Raw genomic sequence first — 26814 nt, 5'->3', positions numbered from 1 at the left:
AGCAAAAACTGCCTGCTTCTAATCAGCATTTGCCCTGGCTATGTTACATCAGATTTACCTCTCCTGGGGGGATCCCAACACAGAGACTGTCCACCGCTGGCTTCCGTTTCGCCCCGTAAACCTGGAACCAAGAGCAGTTCATCAGCACATGACAGCTTCAGAAGATCATCAGCATAGGCACACAAAAAGATTATCACACCACCACACCACAAGGATGCAACTAACATGCTGTGCGTCATTCTAGAAAATTTGCAAAATTTCAGGTTACCAAATCCTTATCCTGCAGCTTTTTGATGTAAGTGAAAATAATGCTTATTTTTAAGATAATATTTTAGTGAGATTGTGAACTGAAATCCTATGTTCATCAACAGAATGACTGCTACACAGGACAGGAATGGGGAACCTATTACAATATTTTGATACTGGCCAGACCTTGCTTGGAGAATAACAAACGAGGCCCAGGAATGTAGTTTGACGCTGAGCAAGCCTACTTATAAGGTAACAGTTTGGAAACATGTTTTTGTTATCCTATGTTACTCTTATGCACTATGAGGACAGATGGTATACAAAGGAAAACACCTTCTTGCGTTTTGTGCAGGTTATGTTAGGCACCGTACGACGCTAGCATTAACTCGTACTGGGTGGCAAGGTGCTGCCACATAAATCGGCTTGACAAAAACAAACTGGTGCACTGCTCCCTTAAGGACAGCCACCCATTCAGCAGAAGCTCTCAGCTCACCTTTGTTAACTCTTTGATCACCAGCACATCCCCACGGGCGCTATCACTGATGATCCGCTGTCGCTCTCTGGTCACATCATCATCCTCATCTCTCAAAGGTGGAAGGTTAGGCGTGACAGGTCTTTAAAATAAAGTAGAGAGGTGGAGGAAGCCATGTGAATAATGCAAGGAATATGATTTATTTTTCTAACACATGTACTTTATTTATAGTGATGTACAGTTTCTATAAGCTCTTCAACATTTTTTTTCATTGAAATGCCAACACAAGTGGAGAAATTTATAACAATGTTTAGATAGCTCCAGATGGCGTGTGTACAATCTTGGCTAATAACAAGGGGGCATATTACCAAGGGCCATTATCGCCGCATTAGCGGGACTTTTTCCCGCTAATGCGGCGATAATTTTATCGCCCTATTACCAAGCTGTCGCTAACACCAGTTAGCGACAGCTTGTAGGCGATAGCGGGCATTTAGGGGCCAAATTTGCATGTCAGCGATAATTATCGCTAATGACATGCAAAGTGGGCGTGTCAAGATCTTAGCGATTGAAAACAGTCGCTAACATCGCTATCTCCTATGATCAACACAGGCATTGTTTTGGAAATGTTCACGCTAAGCGCGAATATCTCCAAAAGCTAACGCCTGCCCTGACCAGTTCTTAGCCATGTTATCCAATGAGAGGTGGATAACATGGCTAAGAGCATTGTCACGGTAATGCATGAATATCGCTGTATTGACAGCGATATTCATGCATTTCACCTGTTTTTTTGTTGCTCCTGAGATAAACCTTGCTAATAGCAAGGTATCTCAACGATAAAAACAGGTGAAGGGTGGCGATAGAAATATTGCAGCTAAGCCAACACCGCGATAATTATCGCTAGTTGTTGGTAATATGCCCCAAGATCCTCATACAACATGGAATCCCACAATGCAATTGCAGGCCACATTATGAGGTGAATGGAGCAGATTTCCTTTTTGAAATTTCGCTCTGCTCAATCAAAAGAGTGCCTCATAGTTCCTGATTTACATGGTGAGGGAACAATGAACACAATTTTATCAGCCAGAAAATCCAGCTGGTAAAATCACCTTGCACTGCAGCCAGGACGTTTTCCCTGTCCTTCACCTGACCCTCAAGACCAGGCATGGAAGGGCTCATGTAACACATTCATCATCTGCAGTCAGAGCTGCAATACCATCTACTTATTTCAAGACTGAACACTCATTTCAGCCATTACAGTGGCTGAAATGCTGACAGGTGCCTGGATTGATAAATACCACTGATACTTGAAAGAAACTGGGTCAAAAGTAATCTTACTGTAGCTATTTGGATTGATGGGTGAACTTTGCATCCCCATCAAAATGAAAAGAACTGCCGCCAACAGAGGCAGGTAAAGGAGTACTGGTCCTGTAAATGGTTATAGTCTAGGCCACGATATGGGTGTCGTGAAAGAGCACAAAGACGATAAGTCGGGCAGCAGATTAGAGGAAGGAAAAGGAATTGGGTACAGAGAGACGAATCACAGATAGTGAAGAGCAGCGGCAACACTCAGCTGGGGAACTTGATTAGATGGTTGGAAGGACAACCATCTGATACTGTTGTCAGAGTGGGAGAGGGACAGACAACTGTGACATCGAGATTGAGGAGAGATGAGAAGGGGCAATTACCGCGCAAACAGGCTCTGGTTGGACAGGGAACCATGACAGGTGGTGACGAAGAGCAAGTACAGGTAGCGACTAAGAGCCTTTGGTAGGAGAATGGGGAGTTTGAAAAAAAAGACACAGGACAGTGTCCCCCTTGACTCCCTACACCAGTACTGCAGGAGTATAGTACAGCCATAATGGCAAGGCAGAAGAGGAAACCGGTCAAAAGGATGTCCCTAGGATTTTCGTGAGAAGTAACAATCAGAATGTGATATTGGGTGAAACCAGTTAAATGAATTCCCTACATTCAATCAACCAGTTTTAGGTAAGACTGACAAAAGAAAGCAACACTTCATGTTACCTCATAATCGATGGACAGACAAAGTATAATAAAGAACTCACCAGGAGTTAGCTAATCATTTATGGAAATAACAAAAGATCAGACACTCTGCCAAGACCATTCATCAGCTTACCTCGGTTTTATGAAGAATCTGTACTGGATCAGCAGTGTAATGCAGAAGAAAACCACCCCCTCCACGGCCATCGCAAAAAGGTTCCTTCCAACCAGATCCCAGGACATGGGGGACACAAACCGGTTTTCACCTATAAAAAGAACAAGGTATTTGATGAGGAAAATAAATAACAAGAAAAAGAGTAAGAGAGCAATTCCTTTTTTAGATTTTTCCTTTATTTCGCTTTTATTTAACCATCTTACAAAGAAATTATTGAGCAGCTGGGGACGTGGAACAAATGTGATGCACTTATAAAGTCATAAAACATTGTTGGGCTAGGAGTACATTGCTCAGATATCAAGAAACAGCAAAAAGAAACCAAGAGACAGAAAAATGAACTCAAATCTACTTTGGGTTCTGACCCTGCCATCAAGCAGAAATGCTGCTCATTCCTATAGACCGGCACACCTACTGCAAATCCACCACAGAGAACCCGTACCCCAAGTAAACCTAGCGGTCTGTCTTTCACACATTACGGGAAGGAGGGGGAATGAAGTATCTGAAATCTTTATCTTTGCGAGTAGCCAGTGGGTTGGGGTGCTGATGGTATAATGTTGGGAGATCTAAGAATAAGCTACGTTTTAATATCTGTACTGGATATACAGTTTGAGTTTTGATGTGATAGTTTCTAGCAGGGACGCATAGGCCTTGTGTGTCTCTGACTGATTCCATTCCCATGCAGCTGCAAGGGAGTCAATGCTGAGAATTGAAGCTCTGGGGAGATATTTAGGGAGCTGGCACCATTCTATAGCAAAAATGCACCACATAACAAGTGCTGTGTTATGTGTTACACAGGCATGTTCATGGGACATCACTCACCGAAGCGTTCCAGCGCATCTGCCATTGCTTGATTTTTCACCATGTCAATCAGTCCCCTTCCAAGGCAGAAGTGGGGGAAGATTAGGAGCACTGACTTCAGGATTTCATTAATGTTGCTCAGTTTCTGTGAACAAAGGGGAGAAATGCCTCAAGTTAGTGCCCATTTTCCTAAACTCCATTTCCTCATCACGCTATATATTTCTTCGAGGGGACGTGCAGCAGGTGTCCACTAACTTGATCAAACAAATAGTCAGAAAGGATTTTCACAGAAGCAGTTTGTAAGCAGCAAATCTTAGCACTGCATTTAAAGAAGGAATAGGGGATGATCTGGAATGTTGTCATATTTGGTGCACCAGCACGAAGACTGCAAACGCCTCTTCTATGGTACATACATACACCAGACAAACGCCGCACAAATCATGACGCAATCAGTCTGCAGGGCCACAACATACGTAATTCAGCCCATAATGACTTGCCTAAGGTCACCGAATTATAGTTTCTAAATTAATTTCCAAGCCACCCCCACATCATCTTTGTCATTGTTGGATTCTTACCCTTTCTGTACTGGGTGTGTACCCATACCTCAGAGACATGCTGTAACAATCCTGGGTATTTCAAAAATGACAATCCCATGTTCACTGTGACAAAATGTACTTCTGTCAAGCAAAAACGAAAAATATGTCCTTCCCTACCTACTGTATATTTTTTTAAACAATTATAAATTCTCCATTCAAAGAGGCACAAAAACGTCTCATGAATTCAAATACAAAGACCAGCCAGCACTGTTTCACACTTAGGGGCAAGATTACAATGTTGTTAGGAACGGCTCCGGATGGGATTCGGTATTGCTGAATCCGATTCAGAACCCTTGTTTCCTACTGAATTGTACAGTTTTCCCAAAGACCAATTACTATGTCCCGAAACTGTACGAGCAGTCCGAATTGGTTCCGAAAGCATTGGATCGGTCCGAGTCTTTCGTAGCCAAATCATTCAGCTCTATGAGCACGGTTTCCGGACGAGTGATAATGATGACCCATTCGGACAGCCGTTCCGACTCGGTTTATCCAAGAGGAAAAGCGTTTCAAAATTGGTCTTTGGAGGGCTGTTGAGGGCCCCCTTCACCCAGAGGTGACCGAATGTGGCCCGTGGGGGTGCCCAAAGGACCCCTTTTACCAACTATGCACAATGTGGCAGGCACAATGCAGTGCAAACCACAGGGTGCAAGGTTTCCCCAACCACCCCTTCTTCCAATGGGAGTCTTTGTTCTCGGTCACAACACAGGCTCCCAGTAGAATCCGAAACCAATTAGTTTGGGACAGTTTCCTTGCGGCATCGTAACCAACCCCTTAGTAGCATAAAAGCAAACAACAATTGCACAAAAAGAAAAATCATCAAGGTATGTGGCAAGAAGGCACTCAGAGGCTTCTTTACTGAGACCAGATCTGTTCAGAAAGATAACTGCTATACCACAGGCCTCAATTGATGAAACTAGCACTCCTCTAAGAAACTAATTTGCCAATATACTGTTTTGGTTTGGTGATGACAAGTAATGCAAGCCTGCACACTTACATTGTTTGTAAAGAGCTCAAGGACGAAAGTGGACACACTGCCGTTGATCCCAATGAAGAGATTGACACTCGTCAGAACCACGTAGGCTGTACTGGGGATCTTAAACACAAAGGATGCTGGGTACATGAGAGGCGTTATAGACCATCTGCAGGACAAAAGGATGTTGCAATGTCTTAAAAACATTCTACTTTAGGATTTCAGTCTTTAAAGTCAACCTACACGCTGCACTGACATGCCTTGCCTTACCCATAGAGCAGGAGAAGCAGAGCCAGAGCCGGTAGATTAGATGAGGACACATACGAATCTTGCTGGAAGCAGATGAAAATTATTATGACCAACGTGGCAGGAACTATGTAGTTGCACTGAAAATACAAAAAAAGGTCATAAGAATGCAGAAACAACTTTTTGATAAGTCCGAAAATCTTTATTTGGATGAAATAAATATCCATAAAAGTTTCATACCAATCCATGACAATTAAAATCACAGATTATTAAAACAGCATATCGAAATAAGATAGAAGCATACATACATTTTTAGAAAACAACTTGTAAAGTGCATTACCTGTACACAGAAAATACAATCAAAAACGTGTGCAAATGATTATCAAGCAGTCAAGGATAAAGTGTCTTGGTACATAGATAAAATGTTTAAAACCATGAATCCGAATTTACTATATATGATCTCCTCACAAAACATTTTCTATTTTCAGTTCCTCTTCTGTGTTAGCTGCCAAGAGTAGGTCCATGGCAACATCTTGAATAGTCTAAAACAGTTATATGCCTACCCAGTCATCTCCAAGTCAGCCAGTCAATCATGCAGTATCATCAACTAATTCATCATACAACCAAATACGATGCCCCAATATATACTATTTTAGAACAAGTTCTAAAGATTGTAATTACTGATCAATGGTTCCTTAACAACACGAACAATCACCCAATTTACAATAACAAACCTTACAAAGCTAGTTTTGCCACCAGTATGATGCTGAGGAACACTACAATGCCCCATTCAATAAATGCATTAGATTGTATAAGGAACCTTTGAATAGAAGAGGTCTGGCCTAATGTTCATAGTCAGAGAGTTGTGTGATTGTGGGCAAAGCAGAAGCTACAGATGTGCTAACATTTCCTCTGCAGCGTCCATAAAAGGTGAAATAAAGACACACGACTTTAAGGTATGTTTTCTTTTGCAATTCATATCCTACTGAGATCCCTTCTCAATTAAGTGTCCTAGAAACCTATTCATGAATCAAGCTGTTTAATTTAGCCTCTTGTTTAACAGTTTGACTGAAATATTTCTCATACTCGTGACCCCTTACCATGTCCCACACAAAGTTGGACAGCCAGTAGATCACAGGCTTCACCCCACTGATGACCTGCATGTGCTTCGCCTTGTTGACGCGCTCCTGGATCAAGAAGACCACAAAGCTGGCTGGGACACAGGACATTGCGAAGATCACGCAGATAGACACAAGCACGTCCACAGAAGTGGTCATCCTGCAGCACATGAAGAGAAATAAGCAACCGTTTAAATCAGACTTTACATATATTGTTATGTATGCAAAACCTGTCTTTTAGTGACAATGCTTTCTTCAGCCTCCTATGCGTACTTTGCATTTTGTTTCTTGCTGATGGTCGAGACTGCACTAGTTAAACAACTCAATACAACTAAAAAATAAGTAAATTATCTCCATTTAAATCCTTTGCATGTAAGAATTTTTGGGAACATTTTGATTGACCAACTGAATTTGAGGGCAATCTATGAGTATGTTTTGAATGTATGACATGTTTTCTGTTTAAGGTGACAGCAGTACCTAATATACTGACCCAAACTACCTCTTAAGGATATACATATTCAATGATGTGCCATTGCCTTTCAAGAGACGTGTATGTTAAATGCCAGTCCTAAGCAGGCTTGGTGCATATCACAACTAGTTGAAGAATGCAGAGGCCAACTGATGTCTTTTAGGAAACAGTCAAGAATTCTGGGTCCAGGTGGGAGGCCATTTTTTAACTGTTAGTGTTAAAATTAATAAAGAGGTAAAAAAATAAACAAATTCTGGGAAGGAACGAATAAGCCACCTTTGAGATGACAAGAGTGCTATGTCAACCATTACGTATATGTTAATTTTGATAAAAATATAGATGGCTGGGTAGTTACAGTTTTAAGAGAGTTGTGTGAATCGCAGTAAACATTTTTAAGGACTTCACACATTGTTCTAAGCATTTTAATTGTACAATTTTAATTTTCTAAAATGATTTTGCTGACAATTTAATGGCATTCTTTTAAACAACCTTGTGTTTTCGATGGCAAGTTTTACAGCAGTGCATAGTAAGGGCAGATCCCAATGTGATGTGACGTGATGAAGGAGTACCCTAACAGTGAAATATGGAATCACTCTGAGGATGCCATTGTGTAAGTGTCAACACAAAAGTAAAAAATTATATTTTATGAAAAAAGACAAACACAGAATGGGTAAAATAAAAATACATACTTATAGATACAGCAAAAGAGCTACCCTACTCTACTCTGGAAAAACGACTACACTAAAAAAAACGAAACAAATTATCATTTAATAGAAATAAGTATTATTAAAAACACACAACCACCTATGTAGGCCCATTAAGCCGTATCTACACCTTCTGGATATTCTGCAGCACAAAGATGATTAAACCATATTTATTTAAGACATTAACAACAAAGCACATTTGTGGCATGGCTTAATTGTTTTAAAACATGCCTTTTTATAAGTTTATCTATGCATGGATATTATAAGATGTATGAACTATTTTCTTCCTCTGATTTGAAACGTACAGTGCCACTTGGGAGAGCTGCTCTTTGGTGAGGTTCAGAGGGTGGTTGAAGGCTGTGATTCCGTATGTGCTGGGGTCTTCTCCCTCGCGGACATTGGCTCGCAAAATGGCGTTGTTTATCACATTTAAGAATGAGCCAATAGCATGCCAGCCCTTGTTATTGAACCACACCTGTATGAGATAAATCAAATCAGCGTCACTTCACTACCAGCAAAGTTGTGAAAATTCATCCACTGAAATTGATAGTCTGTACTGACAGGCAAGGGTGCTCACTGATAACGCCACAGAATGAGACACTTTTACATCCAGTATTTTGTGATACAGAGCTTAATTTAACAAAATATTATATTCACTAATTCAGGATCTATAGCCTGCTGCTGGTTGGTCACTAAATAGCAGAATCTACGCACAAATGTTTAATTCTAGGCAGTGAGATTAAATAGTACGCAAGCATGTCTTTAAGCACATTAAAGTAGGTACGGGCCATGTATACTAATTCTAAATCCACAGAGCTTCTTACAATGTTTTCAGTGAAAGATTTCTGGTCCGAAACCTCTTAATAGGAATCTATCTGCCCCCTACTCCCCTGTTTTATCATACATTACATTACTACGAACAGTATTTACATTGCAAAGAGAAATAAAATCTGATCTTTTCTTCATGGAGATTTATAAGTGCCAATATCAATTCCTCAAGGAGTTGGAAACCAGGCATTGACTGGGAACTGTGTGGTCAGATGCGGAAAGGGTGCCACTTACCTTAACATTGTCTTTCGTGTCTAGGGTTTTCATGAAGGATGCTAGGCTGTCAAGAAAGCGATTTGCAGCTCCTCCCTGTGAACAGAATACTCAGCCTTAGTATAAATACAACGTACTCCACCCAGAAAGGCATGCATCTGCTCACAGCTCAATTTCTTGCATGCCTTCGACATGCTGCCACTTTACCACACATTCAATTGAAAACAAGCTGGAATATTCTGTAACATAAACAGCACTATGGCTCAGAAAGGTATAACAAGGGTAGGGAACCATGTGAAAGGAAGATACATTTCAGCAGAGAATTTCTGGAACATTTTATAGGAAAAGGACCTACAGGAATATAATTTGTTTATCTTTTTTTAAGTGCACACTTGCATGATACTTTACTTTTTTATGCACAATTAATTTTGTGTTTTTTAATTATGGTGAAAAGGTCTGATGAATATAGGATGCAAATCTCTGATTCTTTCTAAAGCTGAGTTACCTGAGCAAGCTCGAAAAGTTTTTTCATTCGGTTAATAGACTCATTGACTCCATCACCAGAAGGCAGTGCCTGCGTGCTGCTGGCACCTAACGAGAATCCACCGTACCTAAGTATAAGAGAAAGGTTCACATATGTCAAATGCTGCAGACATCTTCCTTGTGAGAGCAGGGCTCCAAACATCCAGTAACTAAACTGAAATCATTCAATAGCAGTAATACCTGGCACTCTGTGTATGAGCCGGGGCTGGACTGGGAAGCCAAAGCAGCCCTGGCAATTTTGTCGGACCGGACCCCACCCTCAGGGCGGTGGGGGCAAGCGTGAAGCACTGCTGCCTAACAAAATCGGCCGATATTGCAGCATCACTACAAAACCGACCCCCACTGCTCCAAAACCAACCTCCACTCTTCCTGCCTCTTGGGAAAATGCCCAATGCCTGCTACGGCCAGTCCAGCTCTGGTATAAGCACGTCAAACCTTTGACCTATGACACCATAGGTCTCTCATGCAGACCTTTTCTTTCTTAATCCCTCTCTTGTACCATCACATCGCTACCACCATTTCGTACAAACATGAAGACGCTAATAATAATTTCCCACCAAATCCTCTCTAATCCTCTCCTTTCCCACCTCAGTATCTGATGAATTGCGACTGTTCTTTCTTTTACCTAGATCCTCTTCCATTTTATATACTATCCTATATATACGCCCTCTATTTCTCCTTGTTTCTAGTAAGTAGCATGTGCTTAGAGTTACTGAGTTTCTAGTTGGTACTTCTGGATTTGATTTTCTATGTATTGCAGAGTTTTCCCTCTTGGTGTGTTAACTTTATGGAGCACTGAAACCCCTAGGGTAGGAGTAATGTTACATAAAATAATAAATATCATTACCTTACTCCTAAAATGTACCCTGCTTCATTTTGCAGTGACTTATTGCTATAAAATGCTATTGACAAAATTGTAACAACACAAATAAATTCCAGTACTTACCTAAACTCATTCACCCAGATCTTATTTTTCAAACTGCAAAGAAGAGAGGACAGCAAAATAATGAACGTTAAACCTTAAGATTAATCTTGCATATGTCATGGCAACTTCGCACACAATATACACATTTAGGTTATGCTAGGCTACCAGCTGGTGAAGAATCAAGGTTTGGATCATATGATGCGGTCTTCCACATTAAACCGAGATCTGACATTTGAAGGATAGACCAAACCAACTAGGAAATGTGTATGCAGTAGTGTAACAAAAGACCCCGCAGCCCCCGTAGTGCCGGGGACCCCCGAGCTCCAGGGGCTGCCTCCGGCACTGACAGGTCCCTGACCTGAGAGCTCTGAACTGCATGTACCTTGCAGGGAGGCCCACTCAAGTTTTGTTACACCACTGTGTGTATGAGGCTTCCATCAGCACTAGAACCCACGTTCCCTCTTCTAAACACAATTCTACTTCTATGTCTTCATAGGTCTGTTAAACAGTGTTTCTGAAACACCAACTAAGATTTCCAAGCACTAGATTTTACCTAATAGGCCTTCTTAATCACAACACAGAAAAAATGATTTCCTCCTGCAAAGAATAATGTCTCTGAAATGTTTACCATCGTGGCCTCTTAACATATAAACTGTTTACCAGGAACACGGATGCCTCTATTTAAACTTATAACTTCTTTTGAAAGTCTGTGTTAGACAAACACAGAGCTTTATTTGTTTAAAATCAAAAATAGGAGGAGGGGCCCAGAATTGTCTCTGAAGAACCCTCCACTGGCACTGCCAAATGCGAGGGTTGCTGATATCACGTTTTCTAATCTTAATTCAACCTCATGCCTTTTTAACCCATCACCCAACACTTCTAGTCTCTGTATCTCACTTTTAACAACATTATCATGTTGCAACAAACGCCTGGAAGGCAATAGGACATAGGCTTCTTAAATCAAGTACAATACATTTCAAAGTGATACAGCTGACACACTTCGAATAATACCACTCTTGTCATTCCAACGGGTCTACATTTGTTATTGTTTGCGTGTTGTCCTTTCTTCTCCCTTTGATGACTTTCTCTCTATAGCTCTTGGTCAAAGTTTTATGACGAAAAGAATTCCCAGTCCCCATAAATGAGTGCTGGTGCACTGCCTGCAACCCTCAGCTCAAATTAAAGTAATCCCAGTCCCCATAAATGAGTGCTGGTGCACTGCCTGCAACCCTCAGCTCAAATTAAAGTAATCCCAGTCCCCATAAATGAGTGCTGGTGCACTGCCTGCAACCCTCAGCTCAAATTAAAGTAATCCCAGTCCCCATAAATGAGTGCTGGTGCACTGCCTGCAACCCTCAGCTCAAATTAAAGTAATCCCAGTCCCCATAAATGAGTGCTGGTGCACTGCCTGCAACCCTCAACTCAAATTAAAATAATCCCAGTCCCCATAAATGAGTGCTGGTGCACTGCCTGCAACGCTCAGGTCAAATTAAACACTTGACAAACCTCTTCCCGATGATCTGCGCGTAGGTCTTCACAAGATAGTCCGATATGTTTCTCCCCGTCAGGTTCTGCAGGATGTCTGAGGTATGCTGCCTCCTCTGTTGCCATTTTAAGAAAAAAATATGGTGTCAGTGATAATATGAGCCATGAACAACCAAGTATGGAAAGTGTATGTACACAGATACACTCTTTGCTGCCTTCAGTACTATACATGTAACCTGACTAAAATGTAAATTAATCTTCAAAGAAATACCTGGTGGATTCTTTCTTAGTAGAGTGCCTACACCCTAGAATTGGCATCTTAGCCCAAAAGGTAAAAAGCTGAAGCTAAAACATTACTTATCTATGCAAGACATACTATACTGTAAATGATATACAGGGTAAGTCGCTTCTGCCTAAATGCTTCATTGTGAACTAGCGACGCACACTGCAGCAATAAAATACTGCAAAGCTGTGCCGTAGTTTTGACACACAAGGCAGAATTCAGTAAGTGCTAGAACTGCACATGAAGATTTCCTCGAGAGCTTCTATTGTGATGTCACTGTAATCCATCCTAGATGGAATAGTTTGGGTCTTTTACCAAAATAACGTGCTTTTATGAAAACAATTGGACCACGGGGGAAATAGAGACATTTTAAGTGTCAGATCATAGTACGGTGGTGTTTAATGATGCTGGCATGCAGAGAATCATGAATAACATGCTAAAAAGATTTTCCCCTAAAAGGCAAGGTTTTGCAGCATTTTGTTCCTGTGGTGTGTGATAGCACAATCATGAAAACTATATCCCTTTAGATAAAATTCACTCACAGAAATCTTAATGCCTACAGCTCACAATAAAACCATCTCATTGCTAAATGTCTGTCGCAGCAAAATGTTAAGCATATGGCGAAAGATCTGAAATTTGGACATAGAACCTCTGTACCTGGGGAGGTGGCAGCCCGCCTGCACCCGCGGGGCAGACTGGGAGCATCTTCTTGATCTTCTCGTTGCTGCACTCGCAGGAGGGTGAAGGATTCTCCATGGTCCAGTTTACATTCAGGAAGATGTCCAGTAGGTCATCCGGAATAGGTGCTTCTGTCCACTCATCTTCACCAGATGAACACGGATTGCCACTATAAGAAGGAAGGCATCAAGTCAATGTATTGTGACTGCCATTACAGCTAATGTGTCCTATGTTCACCCCTTTAAGTTCATCACTAATCCATTTGTATGGACACATGTTAGGTTTTGCAGGAAACAGGCTTCTGAGCACTGTGGAAACGGTGACAAACACTCAAGACATTTTTTATTTGTAGAGGACAAGAGAAAATGTTTCAATCAGTATCCCATAATTATTACTTAACTACCACACAGAAACATTTTAAGAAATAACTGAGGTATAACTAAACTAATAAATCAGATGGTAGAAGTATAATGGGCAAAAGACCATGATTTGAAGGTAATGTAAATGAGGCACTGAAGACTTGTACAGCAGAAATTAGAAACATTGATGTAAAAGTGGAGTAGTGCTTATTACTCCTAAATCTGCAGCATTGTATATTCAAAGATGTATATACATGTGAATGAGCATTATACCAATGACATATTCCCCGTAATTTGAGTCTGACAAACAAAGGTGAGTAAAACTAAGCCATTTATTTAGGTGGTGTTAAAGGTTTGATCAATAGAAAAACAGAAGGTTAGAGTGAGAAGAAAGCCATTGTAGTGTACAAAGGCCAAACAAAACTCTCGCCGCTTTATTTAGGATCCGCATTGTTGCAAATAGGAATTATACTGTTATGCTTGGCTCTCACCGAGTCCCACTGGCGTGAATGCGAGATTCTACATCCGGCATGACGTAGCAACAGTGGCTAACAAAAGCTGTCACCCACTGTCGCTACTGCATAAAGGAATTCCAGGATGCACTGGCAGGGCTCTTACAGGCAGTGATGAAAAAGCAGGGCACACACTAAGAGCGGAGGGGGGAGGAAGGCAAACATGGTGGTGGGTAAGGTGGCAGGAGGCCAGTTTTTTTTTTTTACGATAGGAAGAAGAGTCTATGTTATGCATGGATCCCCCTTGCTTGATTTGGGATGACCGTACATAACATTAAATTAAAGGTTGTTAATAGTAGGTAACAGGGATGTTCAGGGGTTCTAAGTGACATCACACACAACTCAAGATATATTTTCATTGTCTATTTGATGTCACTTAAAAAGACTAGGTGAAAAACATCCCTGTGATCCACTGTTGTCCAACTATAATATTATATTTTTTATATAGCTTCCACAAGAAACTTGTATCAGGAATAGCTGATTCCAATTTTGGGTATTCAGTAAAATTACGTTACCAACAATGGGAAATAAAGTTTGTTTCCCAACGTTGCTATGTGAAAAAGGAATTCCCGGCTGCTCTGAAAGCCAGTCAGTGCAGCGCTGGAGAGAAGCGAGAACAGCTTTGGGAGGGATTCATTGCTACCGTCTATAATTTCAATATTTTTTAATTATGAAATTAGTTTAGGATGCCGCCTTAATGACAGGAGATTTGTAGCTGAGAAGGTGGATCTTAAAAATGTGCACAATCGGCAAGAGATGTCCAAAAGGGCTTTCGTCCATCATCCCACACAAAATGGCATAGTTTGGTAATGATTTTTGTTCAGTTAAATAAGTTCTGATTTTGTTGTGAAAGCAGATTTCTTCCTGAAAGCTGTATCCTGCATCACAGCATTCTTTATAGCTGGTAATTTTTCCAAGGTGACTTTTAAGCCGCCCTGATCTCACTGAGACAGACCCCTGTTAATCTTTGAAGCCAGTTAGTGGTGCCAATTTATGTCCTTTACCTTGAAAACAGCTCCACAACAGTGGCCCCTTGCAATCAGGGCACAGCTGAAGCAGACCATACCGTCTATGTTTGCACAAAAATTGTTAGAGTGCACATGTCAAAGAAAAGATCTCAGAATGCAATCAGTTTTTCACTTTTGTCATTCATAGTGTACACACCATCGGGCCTTTTTCTTAAAAAACACATGTACGAAGCCTTTTTGCTTCTAGTGACTAGCTGTGAAAGGTGCCAACAAATAACTAGGGTAAGAACCACAAACTCCTTACATGTGTCATCAACAGCATGTGTCAAACCAGCCAGCAACTTTACCTTTTACGGCTACCATTTGGAAATCACCTTCCTCTCAACAGGTACATGTGTAGGATGAACAACTGAAGCTGCCTTTTTGGCCCCAAATATCGTGGTCAAATGTAGCTTAATGCTGAGTGATACGTGCTATTTGGTAGCTTTGTTTTTCCTTCTTTGGATTTACAATCCAGGCCTAAATTTAGTCTTTGATTTGAAAAAGTACCACAACAAAAATTAAAAAATAAAAGATTTGCAAATAGTAGCTGATATGCTGAATGCAGCACTTACGGAACAGAGTAGCCTTTCATGCAGGGTGTGCCAAAGCCAGGTTTACCCATCAGGGCGTTCAGGAGCCTTTGCGTACTGGCATCATCTGGGGCATCGTTGCTGAAGGGAATACAAAACAGAGACCAGGTCAGGACATAGATGCGTGTGCCAGGATGGTGCACCCTGAAGCTGTCTCTCAAACCTAGGACATATTTGCATCAAAATGACAGAAGATGTCTAACTCTCAGGAAAAAAACTGAAGAAGCCAACAGACAGATTTTGGCCTCCAGGGCCATAAAAGTGAAAATGCAAAAACAATGACTGCCAAGGACAGCAAACTTTTTAGTTAAGCTATCACTGTATTGCAAACACTAGGCTTGTACCACATAATTATACTAAAAGGATGCAAAAAAAAAATGGAATCCTCAGTCCCCCATTGTCTTCCACAGTACACAACCCTAGAAGATAATGTATGGCCATACTGGTAAATCATGGATACAGCATAACCTAAATGAGTGCTAATAAAATGTCCAAAACTTTGAATTATTTAATATTTGAATGTTGTATAAACAGCACAATCTGACAATGTCTAGCAAAACAATTTTAGGAAATGATGCAGTACCCATTGTGTCCAATTAATGTTTCCTAACACTGGTCCGCCTCCCCGTTTGCCTTTATATGAAGAAGAGCCTTCTGAGTGAGGCGTAGCACACACAGATCACCAAAAGGACATGATGTTTTTTCAGGTCTTAAATAGAAAGTAAGCGTGTGGCTCCAAAGTACTAAGAGGCAACCATAGCTCCAGGCTGTCTTCTATAGTGCACCAAATTCAAGGACCCCAAATATGGTGTCTAAATGGTCTTTAAATACATTTCAGCAAATAACCAAAAATTCTGTATTCAAAATTACCCTTGTGTGCCACACAAGTAAGCGTACCACACCACAAAAGGTGGAAATGTCCTAAAGTAATACATTTACCTAGGGGGTTTGAGCGGTCTAGTCTACTCTGATGACGAGGTTAATATAGTTTCTAAATCACAGGTATGTTACACGATAAGATTAAAACTCTTTTTTAAAGTAGTCGGGATGTGCCTAAAATTACTGCTCGTTTGGATCGACTGGTGGTGTTGTACCGCATCAAGCCAAGCACCACTCACACTTTTCTCATGAGACATGCTTGTCAGAGGTGTCTGATTTGTCAATGATTATTATTTTCTACCTATAACATTAACCAATTTAGAGTGAGACACTTACCTAATAAAGGTGTACTGCTCTTCATACATCCAAGGCTGAAGTTCCAGGGTGGGATATTTACCGAAGGGAGGTACGATCAAACTGAACATGAGAGCAATGAGCACGAATATAGCAGGCAACACAATCTGCAAACACAGGGAAAACAGGAAAGAAAAACAAACAGGTTTCAACTTGAATGTCCAGATATACTCTAAACCATTATGTGCCACTTCAAATCAATACTGGAGAACGGATAGGTTAAGCATTAAGCGCAAAAACCTTAGTCTATTAGATTTCAAGTTACAGGCATTTCTCTTTTTGTGATAATGGAATCAGCATTATTAACATATGCAGGCCTCCGAATTTACAAAAAGAGAACTTGAGATCCAAACTGTCCAAACCAAGTGCTTACCGAAAAAACTTTTTAGAACTACATACCACTTTTTAGAAACACAAACCTTTGTGATCCACCTAGCTTTAATGGGCATGAGGAGGGCAATTTTTTAATGTAACTAAAGCATCGTGTGGGAAGGCAGTGTCTTTTAGAGACAACATATTTACCATTGAAATGGCCACTAAATTTGTACAGACATACAGGTTAGCTGATCGAGCTATGCTGCACACAAATAATAATGTGTGTAAATTGGGTTTCAGTGAATATTGATAATGTGTGCATCACCAAGTAAAGTGCCTTGATTTGTTTTGATCCTATTAAAAGCTTTGTTTCCATTAAGCTTCAGAAACACAAAATAATATGGTTTATTTTTGCTTTCCTAGCTGCTGAATGTTCACAATTCATTCAAAGGTCTTAACAGTTTGTTGTGTGTTACAAAAAATGACTAACTTCAGCCTTCCCTTTCACACTCCCTATACCCCCTAGCAAGATTGTCACATAGTTCACTTTACTTTTCTTTCTCTCATGGCGAAGTGAGCACACCAATCCCCATGTTAAAATATAAGCAATAACTTGTCAGAAGACGTCTGACCTGACATTTGACCTTTGTCTTTGAAGCGCAGCAAATGTGACAAGACAACTACTGAATTTAAAGGCATCTTTTTTTTTATTGCCTGGACTTTCACAACCTACCAAAAATCGTCTCGCAACCAACAGTTTGGGAAACACTTGTCCAAGCCATCTGGAAGAATGTGTATCAATAATTTTGTTGTCACTATTAAGGAAGAGAAGGTGTATACTGGGCCAAAAATACTGCCTGTTCTTGCGCATATTCTTCAGCTAGAGCCATCCTGATTCGCGGTGCTCTCGCCAGTGGAAGGGGAATGTCTCAAAAAGTAACCCCGACACACAAGTTTTCTACCAACCTTATACAGCTCAGGCCTGCCTTCTAAAGAGAGTAATGAGTATGGTGAAAAGACACCCGCATCTTTATCAAATCATCCCGAACATCTCTAGACCTTTGTCTCACCTGTGCAAAAAATCCCTTGCGGCTTCGACGTGCGTACAGAAAACGCTTCCAAAGCAGTGCGACAAACTGTTGACGAATGAGTGTCCAGCCCTTCACTTGGTAGGAGCCCTTGCCATCAACACCACTGAGGAAATCTGTTTCTCTGGATTCTGCAGAGAGAAGATGGTAATTTTATGAGCATATAACTCAATGCACTTGTACTTTTTTTCTTGTCCAGGTCGTGTCCTTGGAAGAAGACATATATAATGGTTATGGTAGGAGGTTAAAAGGTAGAGGCAAAATACAGAAATACTTTTCAAATAACAGGGAGCCCCAAACAGTTACCTGGATCTATATCAGAATCATTGGGGTCGACAATCTCGTCATCGGTAAATGGTCGAAGGCAGCTCTGCCGGTCTCCAAATGCATATCTTCTCCTTTTGGCAGGCAAGGTGCCATCTGGTTTGAAAAAACAGACAATTTAAAGGATTGCTGAAACCTGGTCAGATGGAATATGGTGCATATCACTGTAAGAAAACCCATAAAATGGATCTAACAAGTTAACACATTCATATTATGTTACAGATAAAACACATGGCTGAAAAAGCATAGCTCATGCAATATATTCAATTCATAAAGACATTATATATTCAGCTCATAAAGACGTATAAAGCATTTTGCATTATAGTCCAGAACAGTGTTTATACCATAACACTCTAATAAAATATTGCAATAAACCTGACAGTATGCATGCTAACTGTGTTGTAGACGCAATGAGGAATCTTAAAATCCCAACTTTTACTGCATGTGGAAGCAGGAGATCGTGCCAGCTAGAGAGATGCCACAGTAGTTTGCAAAGCCGGGCATACGATGACCGTAGCTTCCAACACACAAAGGTGAGAAGAGGAACAGAAAGAGGAGCTTTTTTAAATACTCACATTTAATGTGCGGGGGAGAATGAACGTGCAATGGGGCTCAAAAGAAAACAATAAAAGGGTCCAATAATGTGTCTCGAAATATGCACTACCAAACTCTGGAAGGGAAAGGTTTAGGGGGTACCCAACACATTTGTCTCAGCTTGCTCATTCAAGGCCGAGAGAATGGAGTGCTTTATTGACACTGCAGGGAACCATACTCTTTGTCTGTGGGACGGAATCTCCATGTTGAGTCAGTACACTCAAACTTAGGTTTGGGGTAGTCTACCCAGAATCAAGGGTAACTCAGTATGGTAACTGTTACTGTTTGTTGCTTCTAGTAAATGATAATGACTGATTTGCAGTCATTTTGATACAGCAGATCACATTAATGGGTCCTCGTTAAGTATATGAGTAACTAGGATCTTTTACCGCCAACCCGTATGGGCTGACCATGACAAAAAATGCAACATTTATATGTAGAAAATAAATTGCATGATGGAATCCCGTGCTCATGTGGTACTTGATAGCAAATCTGCATTTTTCAAAGATAGGGTGGAGATTAAATGGAGAGAAGAAATGGAGGAAATAACATGCTCTGCCTTCATGTTACACTGCAGTGATACCAGGGCGGTGTGGAATTTGTTCTGTGGAATTATAGGAAATTTTGGTAAAAAGGGAGAGAAATTACACGTATTATCCCGAAATTCAAATTTGTCGTTAGTGCTGTATCTTAGGACAAAATGCATCCTTGTGTCAGTTTTGCCATGAGAACGCATTTGGCAACAAAAAAAATAACACAAACAGAATTGACACCAACAGATGCCCGTTTTTGGTTGTTTGGATCCTTCCTGCGCTCCTCTGCTCTAATGTTGCCCGAACGGCAGCGTAATTATTCAACGTGGTGTAATTTTGGAAATTTCAAGCAACAAGTAAAATGTGAAATGGCAGAAATTACGTCAGTGTAATTTACATTTCCTCTAGCCCTAACGGATCCTTGTACACCAGAATCTGAGCGACTGACATGCAGAAGGTGATCTCTTTACAGTGATCATTTGTTTCAAGCCTGATATTCTCTTAGAGTGCGCAAGTCAGGTTATCTACACATCCAAATGTCTGTGACATGTGGATGCATCAATCGGTCAAAACAGTAGGTACCCTTACCTGAGGTCTCAGCATCCACTCCAGTGTCGTTAGCTACTTTAAGAAATATCTGAAAGCGAAAGAAGAATTTCCATGAGAACATGTACAATAACTGGAATGTAGTAAGAACCATGCCTCCTGCCTATACCATGAAATACTTTCAGCCTTCTCCCATATATATTCGTCCCCCGACACTCAGGTGAGCGCAGAGAATGTTGTCTAATGTTGTCTATATCGTGGAACTGGTCATTCCTCAGGGGTAAGAGTGTGCGCTTGTGCACGCATGTCTGTACTTGCATGTGTATGTATATTACGTTTTTACACAAGAGCCATGGGTGATCCACCTTTTGAATGACAAGTCATGGACCCACAGACAAAGTGGAACAAACAGTTAGATTGCTGTGTGCACTGTGGAACAACAAGTCTGTCTATAGGGGCTACGTGGTGGAATGCTTTGAAATTCCGGTGATTTATCCAATTGTTTCTTGTGTACCTAGGACAAGGGCAATACGTTTTGGGTTATACCGGGCAGGGCTGTAAACTCCAAGGAAGGCACCGTTTATGAATATTAAGGGATTTGGAGTGGGTTAGTGTGGTGCTGAATGACTGAGTTAGAGACGGTTCCCATGGAGCAGTGAAGAATGACGTCAGATAAGCAATCAGAGAAGAACCAAAATAAGGTAAAATGCAGTGAGATAAAGCAGTGTCTTGAGCAGACACTTCCGATTTCCTATGTCTGTCCCTCTCTGTATTATATAGCAAGGTTCGTAAACTACTAAGCCTTATTATTAGTGGAACGGGTATCATATTACCATTAAATTAAATTTACAAATACATTGCTAAGTAATAGTTAATCACTCATGCACTTTTATCTCAAGGCACTTCTCTGCTCACGCCTCTTGGGCAGCTCTCATACCTCTTCCAGTGTTGTATCAGAAATGCCATAGCTGGAGATGCCCAGGTCTGAGAGACGGTCATCGATCTCATGGAACAGCTCCACAAACGCGCCCTCCTTGGCTGCCTCGTACGGCAACACGTAGGTGAGCTCGTGCCCAATGTCCTCAACCAGTCGCGCATTAGCCACATGCTTGCTGATTAGATTGGAAATTGCCGAAACATCTGTAAAGAGGGAAGCAGAGCAGCACTGTATAACCCTATAAGCACCTAACACCAGGAAATACAAGAAAACTTACACCAATACGTCCCTACAGAGTAGAGACTGTGCCACCAGTACTCAGTTTATCAACCTTATAAACTTGCAAGGCTAAAATGGTCTTGGAGCAGTTCAAATTTGTCACGCGTAGGCCGTGGTAGATGTCAGGAGTGAGCTTTTCATTTACTGTGCTACTGGAAAGCAGTCATGCGGCTACTGTACCCCAAAGTCCAATACACTTCCAGATACACATGCAATTCTACATTTCACCAAATGTTAGTCCAGCTACTAATTTGCAATATTAACCTGACTCACACAATCCTAACTGAACAGCCCTCAGCAAAAACTATGTGGTCTTTTCTGAAGAAATGTTGTGGATCTCTTTAGATCAGCCTCAGAAGAATGAAAAGCAAAGTCATCCATGATAGGATTCAAAACTATGTCCTAAGGTTTTTACAGAGCTGAGCAGCACATGGACACTCAAATGAAATATCCCGCAGACTCAAACAGGTATAAAAGCAATAGGGTGACTTCGAAATCTTACCTATGGTCAAAGTGTCGCTCTCGTGGTCACTGCCTAGGCCAGCATCGGAACTGCTCTGGGAGACACTATCCTCCTGGTAAGTAAATGAAAACGAGAAATGCATTTAAGAATAATTAGTATCAAAACGTGTATAGTGAGTAGGAGAGAATAAAACCCGCAGGCAGTGTTGTATCTCAGATGCTCTCAATACCGAGCAAGACTAGAGGTGTGTGAATGGTGCAGCTTCCAGAAAGTTTTGCAAATCCCACCCCTCCACTTGCGCGTTGACAGCAGCATCCCAACACTGTAAGTTGTACTTTTCTTTGCTGAACTAGCCTACTGGAGTACTTTGCCTTGACAAAGGGTCATTGCCATGCTGGGCAAATTAAATTTTCTGCATTTAAGCCCAAAAAACCTCTCCTCCACCGCTCCAAATCCCCTCTTTTTCACACATTTGCCACACTTTCCATGTATATACTGATAGGAATTGAACAGTGCTTCGCAAAAGGTTACATTTTGCAATAGATGTGAAGGATATTAAAAAGGCTAGGGCATTGTCAGACCTGAAAACCAGTACATGTGCATGGGTCTAGTGCAGAACACTGTGCTTAGCTTCCAACAGTCTGATAAGTAACAAGGACAAATGTTGTATTTCTATTGGATGGCGAGGAATCAGCAGGTATAATATGGCATTGTTTCTTAGGTACAAAATAGTGATAATAATGAGTATATACACAAGATCACACTACAAAAACTGCTTTTAACATGGTACACAAGCAAGTTGTTCTCTCAATAGCCGTTCTAGGAGCTTCTACCGGTTGTTTTTAATTAATGAACAACTCCTCCTGACAGCAAGTGTGCTGCCATGCGGAGAAACGACAAGTGCAGAAGAGTAGGACATGCGCGCCTACCTTCTTCAGGAACGATACAGTGCTGCTGCTGTTCCTGCAGGAGCTCAGCGACGAGTCCACGTCCTTCTTCACCAGGGTGAGGTAGTAGCCAGTGCCCAGCTGGTTCTTCAGGAAGAGTGAGGAACCCACGCAGCACAGCTTGCCGTGGGAGATGATAGCAATGCGATCCCCTAGAATATCCGCTTCGTCCATGTGATGTGTCGAGAGAATAATAGTGCGACCTGCATGAGGTGTGACAAAAAGTGAGAAAACCAAGGGTTAGCCATAAGCGTCTCCGTGGTGCGCCCCCTGTCCTCCCCGCCCAGTACTTGCATTATATGGGCCAGCAGCTCATTCATACACTTGCTTTTTAGGTATGGCCTACAGACCGTTTGAGCTGTCTTGCCAGCCTCCTTTTTTCCCAAAAAACATAATACACAAGCATCGAAATGTGTATTCATAGAGGGGCTTTCGGTCAGTCCTCTCCATACATTGGTCTGTTCAACTGTGTTTCACAGTTTTCTTCCCCCCACCCTAGACAACAGCATGGGGCAAAGGGTCAGCCCACTTCAGCCACTGGCTCTTCCTCACTGTGAGTGATGAGAATTTTGCACATGGCACATCTGTCAGAAAAGAAGTACACTCCAATGACAGGACAGATAGGACAATCTTTGCTTCTTTTACTTCTCCTTAAATTTCGTTTTTTATTTACTTTATCAATGGGTCATTTTTACTTAGTTGTTCTGAAATATATGCATGCCACTTGCAGATAGAGGCATTTTTACTTTTTATTGTTTTTAAACCTTTTAATGTTTATTGCATATGTTTGCAAATAAACATTAAGGAAAATGCCAGACTGAAAGAAACCAAACTCAGTAATTTGGGTTGAAACAGTCCCCAACTGGATTTACCTTTCCTACCAATACCGGCCGATTTATTTTCAGGTGACAAGCTTGCATTTTAATTTGTCTATTATTGCTAGATTCTTTGCTGAGCAATCGCTGAACAACTATTAAAGAGAGCAAACCAGCAGGGGAGAGGATGATACAAATTCGAAGGACTTGCTGTTCCATCATGACGAGGACGGCAAAAGAACCCTGCCCTCATTCCAGATGAGGACCATCCTGTAGGCCCTCAACTTAGTAAAGCTGAGCACTGGAGAAACACTGTCGCTCGACCAAACAACCAGTGTAGAAACTCATACTCCAAAAGACTAGCCAAGCATGGGATCACGTCCAAGCGAAGGGCAGTCCTCAACACGGCCAATACTGACCTGGATGGTCCTTTATTGCAACAATCACTTCTATCTGCTGTGGCAAAGGATTCGTTTTATCCTTGTTGCTACCTCGGGCAAAAGAACTATCCACATGTGTGCAAAGATAGTGAGTGGGTGGTGCAGAGATGTCAGATCATCAATTCACATACATAGTGAGTTGTGTTATTCATATTCCAAAAGTGCCTAAAAGCTACTATATGTCCTCTGTGTGCGAGTGTATCCTTCACAACACGAAGAAACTGAGGCAAAGCTCTGGTTATAGTCTTGATGATGCTTGAGGACCTGGAAACATGCCACACTACTACCTCACAGTATACGGTATCTGATCTATCAAGGACACGCCCCTTTGCATTAGCTCATTGATAAATCTCTGACATAAATTGCACAATGGTGACATGTGAAGTCTGGTGGGGCATCCAGGAGTAACACAGATGCTATTAATGTAACTATTTATTTTTATTAGTGTCTGAATATGCTGTCTAAGAGCTGTAGAAAACGGATGTTGCGTTTACCAAATTTTATTTATTTATTTATTACGTTTACCAAATGTTATCACGCTCAGTGTACCAGCTTCCTTTAAGCCCTTGACTTTCCCGCCACGGGAGTTGTCAGCAGTGAGTGTATATCTACAGAGCCCCTGAGAAGCACTCGTTTCGACAAATCGTCTGTGATGCTACCGGGGCAATGTACAACCACAACACTAAGGCAGAGACGATGGGCCTTATTTAGAATTTGTCAGACAAGGACGCTGACAAAAATGCGGCAGATGTCCCCTCTGCCATATTACAAGTACATTATAGTCGATGTCACTCTAAATACCATGGGCAGGGCATTTTCCAAAATTCTGATAGAGTACCATGTCCGCCAAACTCTGAATAAGGCTCCACGCTCGTGGGGGCAGGCCAAACGATATTAGAAAGCAGCTCATGACTCGGGCAATGAGATATGGCTGTCGATCCTCAAAAAGTGGAACAGCAATCTCACAGGTTTCGTCATTTGATCTGTGTTTTCTCAAAAGAAATTTCACAGAAAACTCTGAATTATACTATAAGCCAAGAGTTCAAGCTCGGTGCTCTGTTGCCAGCTGTTCGCTGCCCTCCAGTGCGGACAATACTTGGAGCCTATCTGTGGTATTTGTGATGCCTCTGAGGGACATGACCTCAGATTTGACAAACATAATACTGTGTTAACACTGAAGTTAATTCCACCAATACGTGAGGAATGCACGTTTCCTTAACCCATGACCAGAAAGGACTAGGGAATTGGGCTGTAAGGAGATGAGGCTTCCAGAGATAAAGAAAAGGTCACTCACTGTAAGTGTCTGAATCTAAAGGGTGTCCTCAAGAGCCCCCAGCATGTTTATCTAATGTGCCCTTCTTCACAGTACACAAAAATCAGTACCTGAAATAAATAACTCAAATGCCCCCATCAGATTTCTATTACACCAACACACAAACCTTGTAGCAATAAGTATCCATCACACATTAGACATCACTGGAGCACTCAGTGACGTCAATGCCTTACTTAAAATATCATTTTGGTAGTTGTAAATATTGTACCCCTTGAATCAGCATCACACCTAGAGCATTGCAAGAAAAACTCCAAAATTAAAAAAATCTAAATCTTCAAAGAATCAGTAATTGACTGGAACGAGAGCACTGGGAACTTAAGTGTTGAGATAAAAACGTTCCCTCAAAATCAAGACCTGTCCCCGGCATCTCTGAAATCAAGCCATACTGTACATCACGGGGACAATGCATTTACTCTCCTCAGTTCAGGTCCGCCATTAATATCCCTCAGGCATTGTTTTGTGATCTTATTCAGCTGTGAGCGTACCTTGCCGAAATTTCAACAGCAGCTCCCATATTCCCCTGCGGGCATAAGGATCGACGCCTGCGGTCGGCTCATCCAAAATGACAACCTTTGAGCCACCCACGAAGGCCAAAGCCACCGAGAGCTTCCTCTGCATGCCACCTGTGAAAACAAAATGCATGTTGAAAATAATAGTCTCTGGTTGACCAAAAAACAAGCATGATGCAAGCAGACTTACAAGCCTGCAAACTCTTGGATAGCGCAGGAGAGCTGAGCAGGAAATGACAGGGGCATGCTCGTCAAACATGCACTGGTCTTCCTCATACATGCAATCTCCACAACATTTTACTGAGAGAGCGATAGAAAGTGAATGAATGGCCGAGAGAAAGAGAATGATTCTGTATGTAAAAGTACCGAGAGAATTTACAGTTCATTCAATTAATTTTTTGTACAAAACAATCCCTACCTTAGAGGTACAGTAAATGGAGAGTATATTTTACCATCAAATTAAAATATCTCATATCACATATTAAACCCCCTAATGGAAGCTGAGCTGAAGTTACAAACGTTGAATACTTTAAAATAATTATGAAAGAAGCAAGAAAAACTCTCCACAACATTTGTAGAGCTGCCAAAATAGACTGCCTTTAAACTTTGTATGGACTATGGCGGCCATAAGATATTAGAAAGTCACATATCTGATGATGACAACAAATATGCAGGTTTAGTTGTGAAGAAAACCTTCGTTGGCCAAATAGTATTTATATCCATGAGGGAAAAGCCATTAGTTTCTCCCTTTCCAATTCAGCTGCGAGAGATTCTGCAAAAACGTTTCTTGCTTTGGAGGCGCCTTATACCCATCAACGAAAATCTTTATTTGAGACCAAATAATATCCATATTATTATCCAGAGTATTTAAATTCTGAAATAGTAACTGAGGTTTATGGCACTTTTCATTGTAAATCAAGAAAGATTTCTACAAGGTGCCCAGCTCTGAGAGGGAAGAAGAGTGGGCAAAATAGGGGCTTTGTTTCCCTCAAGTTGCGGCAAAAACACTTATAAATATATACAATAGTAAAATTGACAATTGAAATAATGTGCACCACTAACTGAAGAAGTACTCATTACTTAAATGAAATGTGCTGCTGACATCTATTAATGGATGGTATTTATTTTATCTTTATCTACCACAGAACATGCAGTCTGGGTGGATCCCGCTACTTTTTGAACCTGCGGCCTGTGAAATACAAACAAATTCCTACAGCTCATACTCTTTATTGGGCTATCT

At 41.2% G+C, this 26814-nt stretch overlaps 1 protein-coding gene across 1 annotated transcript in view; it reads right to left on the bottom strand.

The window, feature by feature from the left end:
- ABCA1 (ATP binding cassette subfamily A member 1) overlaps positions 1 to 26814 on the bottom strand; it is a 132747-nt gene that overhangs the window by 28959 nt on the left and 76974 nt on the right. The window contains exons 21-42 of the mRNA XM_078676675.1: positions 25551 to 25688; positions 22460 to 22680; positions 21570 to 21642; positions 20789 to 20991; positions 19894 to 19942; positions 18161 to 18274; positions 17837 to 17985; positions 16434 to 16558; positions 15201 to 15299; positions 12727 to 12916; positions 11808 to 11902; positions 10323 to 10355; positions 9339 to 9444; positions 8855 to 8929; positions 8098 to 8267; positions 6602 to 6779; positions 5526 to 5641; positions 5280 to 5424; positions 3711 to 3834; positions 2853 to 2982; positions 740 to 860; positions 59 to 121 (exon numbers count right to left, since the gene is read on the bottom strand). Coding sequence (XP_078532801.1) covers positions 59 to 121; positions 740 to 860; positions 2853 to 2982; positions 3711 to 3834; positions 5280 to 5424; positions 5526 to 5641; positions 6602 to 6779; positions 8098 to 8267; positions 8855 to 8929; positions 9339 to 9444; positions 10323 to 10355; positions 11808 to 11902; positions 12727 to 12916; positions 15201 to 15299; positions 16434 to 16558; positions 17837 to 17985; positions 18161 to 18274; positions 19894 to 19942; positions 20789 to 20991; positions 21570 to 21642; positions 22460 to 22680; positions 25551 to 25688 — 2717 coding nt within the window. The remainder of the gene's footprint in view (positions 1 to 58; positions 122 to 739; positions 861 to 2852; positions 2983 to 3710; positions 3835 to 5279; positions 5425 to 5525; positions 5642 to 6601; positions 6780 to 8097; positions 8268 to 8854; positions 8930 to 9338; positions 9445 to 10322; positions 10356 to 11807; positions 11903 to 12726; positions 12917 to 15200; positions 15300 to 16433; positions 16559 to 17836; positions 17986 to 18160; positions 18275 to 19893; positions 19943 to 20788; positions 20992 to 21569; positions 21643 to 22459; positions 22681 to 25550; positions 25689 to 26814) is intronic.

The sequence above is a fragment of the Lissotriton helveticus genome, chromosome 2_1, assembly GCF_964261635.1.
Source record: "Lissotriton helveticus chromosome 2_1, aLisHel1.1, whole genome shotgun sequence".
Lineage (NCBI taxonomy): Eukaryota > Metazoa > Chordata > Amphibia > Caudata > Salamandridae > Lissotriton > Lissotriton helveticus.
This window is presented reverse-complemented; position numbering and strand designations above follow the sequence as displayed.